This window comes from Cyprinodon variegatus, unplaced genomic scaffold (assembly GCF_000732505.1).
Source record: "Cyprinodon variegatus isolate N-32 unplaced genomic scaffold, C_variegatus-1.0 Scaffold310, whole genome shotgun sequence".
NCBI classification, from domain to species: Eukaryota; Metazoa; Chordata; class Actinopteri; order Cyprinodontiformes; family Cyprinodontidae; genus Cyprinodon; species Cyprinodon variegatus.
Window position 1 is genome coordinate 95,611 of NW_015150763.1, and position 7,585 is coordinate 103,195.

The 7,585-nt window shown below is 37.7% G+C and overlaps 1 protein-coding gene across 1 annotated transcript in view; it reads right to left on the reverse strand.

Moving 5' to 3' along the window:
• Nucleotides 1–6,517: 6,517 nt before the first annotated feature.
• LOC107090764 (myeloid-associated differentiation marker-like protein 2) overlaps nucleotides 6,518–7,585 on the reverse strand; it is a 6,835-nt gene continuing 5,767 nt past the window's right edge. The window contains exon 3 of the mRNA XM_015384328.1: nucleotides 6,518–7,334. Within this exon, the coding sequence (XP_015239814.1) occupies nucleotides 6,683–7,334 (652 nt within the window). The 3' untranslated portion in view covers nucleotides 6,518–6,682. The remainder of the gene's footprint in view (nucleotides 7,335–7,585) is intronic.

Sequence of the window (7,585 nt, forward strand, 5' to 3'; positions counted from 1 at the left end):
GATGGATGGATGGATGGATGGATGGATGGATGGATGGATGGATGGATGGATGGATGGATGGTTTTAGGAATTTAAGATTCAGAAATTCTGCAGAAACATTCTTTTTTTATATCTCTAGAATTTTATACTGTACATTTAAACAAATCGAGTAAACCAAATATCAACTAAATGCCATTGCGGTGACTCATTTTTATACAAAAATAACGTAATTTTACACTTTGATATTGGATTAATCAAAAGTGCAAATCCATACCAAATCTATTGAAGTCAGCTTATACAGGTTGAAGCTCTTTGTGAATTACCCCAGTAGCTTTCTCTCTTATTCTTACTGACGCACAAAGTTTGTCACTGCCTGCGTCTGTCCCTTTTTGTGTTGACTCAGACTCTGTAGAAGCGCTGAGCCGTGACATGATTTTGCTCTTGTTTTATAAAACCCTGAGAGATTCATAAAAATGAAACAAGACCTGGGAGGCATTAAACCAGGGGATCCAGAGAAATTGTCACGACAGACTGTTGCTGAAGGTGATTTAAGGCTCGAATTGGTGTGATTTAGTCAGTAAATGATGTCAACAAGAGGATGACAGAGAAAAAATATTATCTGGAGATGCTTTCAAGTTGTTTATTTGTTTTTTGTTAAAATGATAATACAGAAAATAACAGACATAAATTAAAACAATTAAGCAAAGCAACAGCCTTTATCAAACCTGGAAAATTTCTCACAGCTGTATACAGTTTCAAGAACAATAGTCTGAAGATAAAATGACCTGCAGAGAAAAAGCTATATAAGATATTCACTGGCTTTTCTATGGTAGAGGATACTTCAATTTAAAACATTTTTTTTTTGGTTTCCAAGATGATGAAAGAAAAAAAAAAACGTATATAATTATACAAAGTAATAGTAAAGTAGCCTTTGTAAATTCTCAGTCATCCGGGTCATAGCTAAAAAACGACGAAGGCAACTGGACTTTCGCTCAGTTTTTTTTGAAAGACGTTTCGAGAGCTATCAATTTAATTCAGTTTATTTATATAGCACCAATTCACAACATATGTCATCTCAAGGCACTTTACAGTTCACCAGATCATACAGTCAGAAACATCCAGTCGTCTTTGTCAATTCTGTTGGCTCGCACCAGAATCTGTAGTTGGAGTGCTGATGTATTTAAGGAGCACAGACGTTGTACCTCAGGAGGATGGACATCCATACTGCTTAATTACATCAGCTCTCCAACTGCAGATTACGCTGGTGCAAGCCAAATTAATTGACAATGACTGCTGGAAAGGTGTCGAAACGTCTTGAAAAAAACTAAAGACGGTTGCCTTCTGATTTAAGCCTGTTGTATTTAATGTTAAAGTAGTTCATAGGTGGCTCTATTTGGAAAATAAAACAGTTTAGTGGATGAGTTCTGAACCTGTTTCCAGCTCAAAACGATGTTGGACCTATCTAAAAAAAAAACAGGACTAAACACTGAAAAACAGGCCCATCTATCACCAATAATTGAAGCTGTAATCATCAAGCATGTGCACTGTAATCATCCGGTTTTAGTTGGGCAAGAGAATACAGTGAATTGTTTAAAACTGATGAAGTTACAACCACTGACTCCTAATACCAACACAATATAATGCTATGACTACATGTTTTATTAAAAAAAAAACAACCTTCGTAACATATTTCATAAGTATGGATTTAATAATTTTGAAAATAAGCTGTCACGATCTTGGTGCTAATGACTGGCTTAATTATTCGTTTATTTCACCTGTGTAACTCTGCCTGGTTTCTCAACACTCCTCATCTGATCCACCTGCTCCTGCCTCTATTTAACAGCTTATATCCAGTCATCAGAGCAAGATTATTCTTGTTCTCTCTAGCCAGTGGTGAGAGTGTTTTTAGAGTTCCTTTAGTGTTTCAGATATCCTGATCCTGACCTGTGCCGACTCTCAACCACTGAGCCTGCCTGTTCTGATCTGTTTGCCTTGACCTGTCTTAGGACTTCTGCATGTTCTCCGGGGCTGCAGCATTTGGGAAACCCTGGGCTGAGCATGCAGCATCTAGTTGGCAGCCTATCGGCTGGATCCTACCTTGTTTTCTGTGCACGGACTGAACTTGCAAACCAGGTTAGTGACTCACGTTCATAATCTTCCTCGATTAGATTTACGTTTTCAATAACCTGTGTTTCTTCTCCCAAAAGTTTCCTACCTCTGATGCCCTAGCTGCAGCTACTTCAATTCGCCTGTTTTAAATAAACGCTTTTTGAGCAATCCCACTGACTGTCTGTCTTGCCTGAATACTGGATTCTCTCGTGACATAAACAAAGACTTAACTCTCAGTGCACTCACAAATGTTATGGCTATAATACAGGTATTGTCTCATGAAAACTGTCCTTCTAAAATGTGTTATCTTTCTATCTAGAATGATCTGTTTAACTCAGACCTTTAACACATCATTACATTAAAGATGTAATTTATATTTTGTGGTTCTTAGTTGTGTTGTTTTCATGTCCACATGGACCTTGAGTCTATTGATAAATAGAAATTTTGACTGTTTTACAGTCGCTTGCTAGAGAAACTCAGGTGTGTGATGTTGCTATGAACCTACATCCACTGGATAAAAGATTCAGATGCCAGCAACAATCCACACATTTGTCTAACAAAAGCTAAGAACTCCAGGGAGGAAACAGCTTCAGAGACATACGACATCAGGGATTAGTCGTAAACCAGCCGTCAATGGTAGTTCCATGGGCCCTCAGTAGCTAAACCGAGAAGGGACAGTTATGATGGACATCTGTCACAGCTCATCCTTGTCTGACGAGTCACTCTGCTGCTATGTTTAAGACAGGGGCCAGAAGGGAGGAAAATGAGTGAACATGAAGCAGCTGCTAAGCAGGAGGTCTGCTGAGGATCAAGGAGTAATTAAGAGTGACAGACTCTGTGCTGATGATACTCTCTGTGAAAGCTGTAATAATTTTTTTCTCTAATTGCTTTAGGTACATATTAGCCACTCGTTTTCACACTGATTTGTTTCAAAAATTGGCAGAATGAGTGAAGTTGCAAACCTCCGAATCACACAGTGACGTCCTTTACAGTCTTAATCAGATTTAAACAAAGCGGCCAGCTGGTGTTGGATTCAGTGCTGACTAAGTGGCTGAACGTGCTTCTCATTATTATCAACAGATTTGATATAGCAATGCTGATCCTAGATTAGATTCAAAAGATTAACTGAGATTACAAAAGTCAAAAAGAAGGGCTGAAAAAGGAGAAAAGATTAGTTTGTTTTTTGATTCTGAGCATGAGCTGTTGAACAAGGAGAGGAGAACAATGTCCTAGTGGTTAGGGCATAGAGCTTTTGATTCTGAGGTTCTGAGTTTGAGCCCTACTCCCTGCGCAAGAAGGTTTCGGGTTCAATTCCCGGCTCCAGGTCTTCATGGAGTTTGCATGTTCTCCCTGAGCATGCGTCGGTTCTCTCCAAGTGCTCCGGCTTCTTCCCACAGCCCAAAAACATGACTGTTGACATGGCTGCTAAATTCTCCTTAAGTGTGAGTGTTTGCGTGAATGGTTGCTTGTCCTGCTAGTCTCTGTGTTGCCGTGCGATAGTCTGGCGTCCTGTCATAGGTGTACCCCGCCTCAAGCCTGTAGACAGCTGGAGATAGGCACCAGCACCCCTTGCGACCCCTCTTTGGGATAAGCGTGACGGAATATGGATGGATGGTTCTTTAGCTGCATTTTAGTCAAGCCTGTAATATTATCTTATGATCCTAATTCTACTGTAGCAAAAAAAAAAAAAAAATTGGTATTTTTTGCAAACATAAGAGCTGCTATTAGGACAGCAGCTCATATTAAACAGTTCCAAGATACTACCTAATTTAGCAAAGAAATGAATTGCTCTGTATTGCTAACATGGTCCTTTTAAGAACTTTAGCTTATGCTAAACATATGATAATGAAAAAAGTGGCAGACTTAGCTATTTTCTGCTAAAACAATACAAATAAGCAAATTTTAAACAGATGTTCAAAGATTTCCACTTGTGCATTTTTTCTTGTTCATATTTTCTTTAATGCTTTAAAGATCTAGTGGAGGATGTTCTTTTTCTGGGTGGATCATCAAAATAAGTGGTTGTCCTAATTGTCAATCATTTTGGTGAAGGCTGTCCAACGGGCTCATCCCAAATTTCACTTAACGGTGGTGAGCCTGACATAGTAGAAAAATTGTGAATCTTCTTTTGGAAAGTAAGCTTGTATGAGCGATGCAAACAGCAACTTGTTAACAGAGCATGCAGGTGGAGAAATGGGCTGGTGCATGCTCTCTCACGCGTTTAATAAGCATCCCCTCTCGGGAGCGGGTACAGGGTTGTGCATGTGCATTTTTTTTTAAATGGAGAGGGTGGGTCTTTTCAAAACTTAGCGAAAATCCTCCACTATACCTTTAATATAGCAATGTGTGCTGTTGTACTATATGTGCTAGTGCTGTTCTCTAACGCTAGTATGCTGGTCCATCATCACTTAAAATTACATGGATATATTTCTGTTTTGTTTTATTTATTCTTTTAATGTATTTTCTCAAGAGTTTTTCTAAAGATCTTCTGCTATTATATTTTTCCACTACTAGTGTCTGTTTTAGTTTAGCTTCTTCAGCAGAGCAGCACACCTATTCTGTATTGACCCAGCATTTTCAAAGGAATTGCATTTTTTATATTTTAAATAAAGGAAATTTGAATGGCCAAAGTGCATGTGGGATTTTTGTTTGGAGAGTAAATACGCAAACATTACTAAGTCACACTGACCTTGTTCTCATTGTAAAATTACAATCGTATCTTGCCTTTAAACATGATAGTTTAAACTGTAGGTAAAAAGATGGTGGGACTGGCTTTTCTCTCTAAAACTGGTGTAAATTTATTTGGTATAAATAGGAAAGGACAGCTCTCAGAGAAGCTTTAACATCAGCGGCGTCCTATAAATGCTGTGTCACTGCTTCAGAATGAGTGCAGATGGGTTGTGTTTATTTTTGGCAGCTGTGGTGAAGCCTGTAAATTGCTGGGTGTGGGGTTTGCAGATGGCAGGAATAGCACAGATGCCATGACCAGATGTACAATTTATGTCGTATATTACTATCAATTATTTTATTAAACATTCAAATCACAAGTCAGAGTACTCAGTGTTACTCCATTGAGAAATAGTGCAGCACATTGAGCATTTAGCTCTATGTACCTTAAGGTCTGTGAAAGCTTTGGTTAGGAATGGGTCAGGGGATTATTTAAAGAGATAGGATGTCGCTTATGTGGGGTGTGTCTAAGATGGGAAAAATTCCTAAGCAGTTCTCTGAATTTGAGTTTACCTTGTGTTTCAGCAAACACTATACATGAAATAGATATGATCTTATTATCAGCTTTAAAAAAACTACTTTATATTCATTTAGTTGTAATCAAATAGTAGAAATACCAAAATTCCTCAAAAAATTTTTTTTCATATCTGTATCAATTTTTAGTCAAATAATTTACCTTTTTTTCAATATATATGTATATTTTTTTACTTAAACTAGTTAATTCTGACCAATTCAGGTACAAAAAAAGCAGCTTTGGTCCATTTTACAGATTAATTTTTTTTTTTTTTTCCATACCTACAAGATACAAGAAACAAACTTGGCTGAATGGTTTATAACTGGGTGAAGCCAGTGAAAGGTGATTCTCAGTGAGCTTTTTGTGAAGAAAAAAACTGCATTTGTCTCACATTGTCCCTCATGAGTATCCTTGTTGTCACATATTTGTTTTTTTTTTTAGATCTGTCACCCTAGCTGGTGGTTGGAAGTTTAATAGAGTGTTTATCTGAACCAATATTTTCTGTTTTGTATTATTTTACAGATTTATTCCATTATGAATAAAATTTTTGTTTTCCCTCAAATTTCCACTCATAATACTCAACAATGACTAAATGAGTTTTTTCCCCCTTTATTTTTCCAAAAGGAATTCCATAAGCATTCCTACTAGTGTGTATTTTTTCATCTTAAATCTTCTGTTTTAGAGTTTATTTTTCCACATCATTCTGCATGTCTTCTCCAGCTTAGTTAGGTCAGATGGTATAGTGATAGTAAATCCAGGCTTTTGGCGAGTTTTCCTTTAAGGATATATCCACATTTGGCTGCTTTCATCTAACTCTTTATATATATATATATATATATATATATATATATATATATATATATATATATATATATATATATATATATATATAGCTCATATATCATGAGCAGTTCCAGGTTTTCTCTGCTCATGATATACTGAGTTAGTTTTAGTTTTATCAGACAAAATAATTGGTTGTAACAATAAAAGAACCTTTAGTTAGTAGCAACAATTTGATTTCTAACCACCTTTCAATTTGTATTATCAGCTAAAGGATGACACATCTCTAAGGTTCAGGCTTTTTCTTTATTTTACCCAAATGACTGTCCACTTTCCTACTTTTTGAAGCACACAAAATACATCATGCTGCCTTTGATAAGGACCAAGCTGAACATGCTAAAGAAATAAAAAATTAACAATAAAAAAACTATGCTAATTTATTTTCTCTAAATATATAACATATAATTGATGTTTAAATCCAACTCATTTAGTTGGTACCACCTTTAAGTACGTTATCCTTAACATATGTGTAGATATCTCAACTTTCTAAAACAAACAGTTCTAAAACAAGTGGTTCTACACCCGTGAGTGAGCAGGAACACGTGATGAGCCAAATCGGATCCTCTGTGAGTAAAGCAGGTCTGCCAGATAAAGACCAAAGTTCACACAGGAGAAGACAGCAACCACCACTTTGCTGTCCCAAGGACACTTGCCCTGTGGACATGATGATGGTCTCCATGGAGACCCGTACTTTGTGTCAAAGCAGAAAACCGGCCACACCACTGAAGCACTTAGGTAGAGCAAAACCTCCAGGAAAGTGCACACCACCACAAAGCGCTCAAAGGGCATGCACCTCACAGTTTTGGTGCGTTTACATACTGTCATTATCACCACCAAGGCAGTGAGAGCAAAGCAAGAAGCGTAGACTACCACGCAGTAGATTGTGGCAGCATAGCGTGAAAACTGGCTTCCGTTGGCAAGAGCTCCAAATATGATGCAGGCAACAAAGGCCTGGACGACTTTAAGAAGGCCAGGGACGGTTGCCATGTAGCCCGCCACAATCTGGCCTGGTCTGGCCCGACACAGAGCCACTTCGGCACCGTAGGCCAGAGTTCCCAGGATGGAGCAGACAGTGACGGCAATGCGGAAATCTCTGACTTCACAGCCTTCATACGGGCACTCAGATCGGACAAAGAACAATGGGTAAACCACAGAGGCTGTGACGTACCTGCAGAAGGAGACAGAAAGACAACTTTATCTATTTGATCCAACATTACACTTTCACTTACAATTTCACTTTATTAAAAAAAGAAAAAAGGTCTTACTCAGCTGTAAAACAGTGGAGACCTATGCACCATGTTGTATAGAGTCTTTTCAGACAATTATCATTTTTATGTGTCATTAAAAAAAAGAAGTGTTATATATAATATAACACCAGAGATGGCAAAAGTACTCACTTTCCGTACTTGAGTAAAAGTA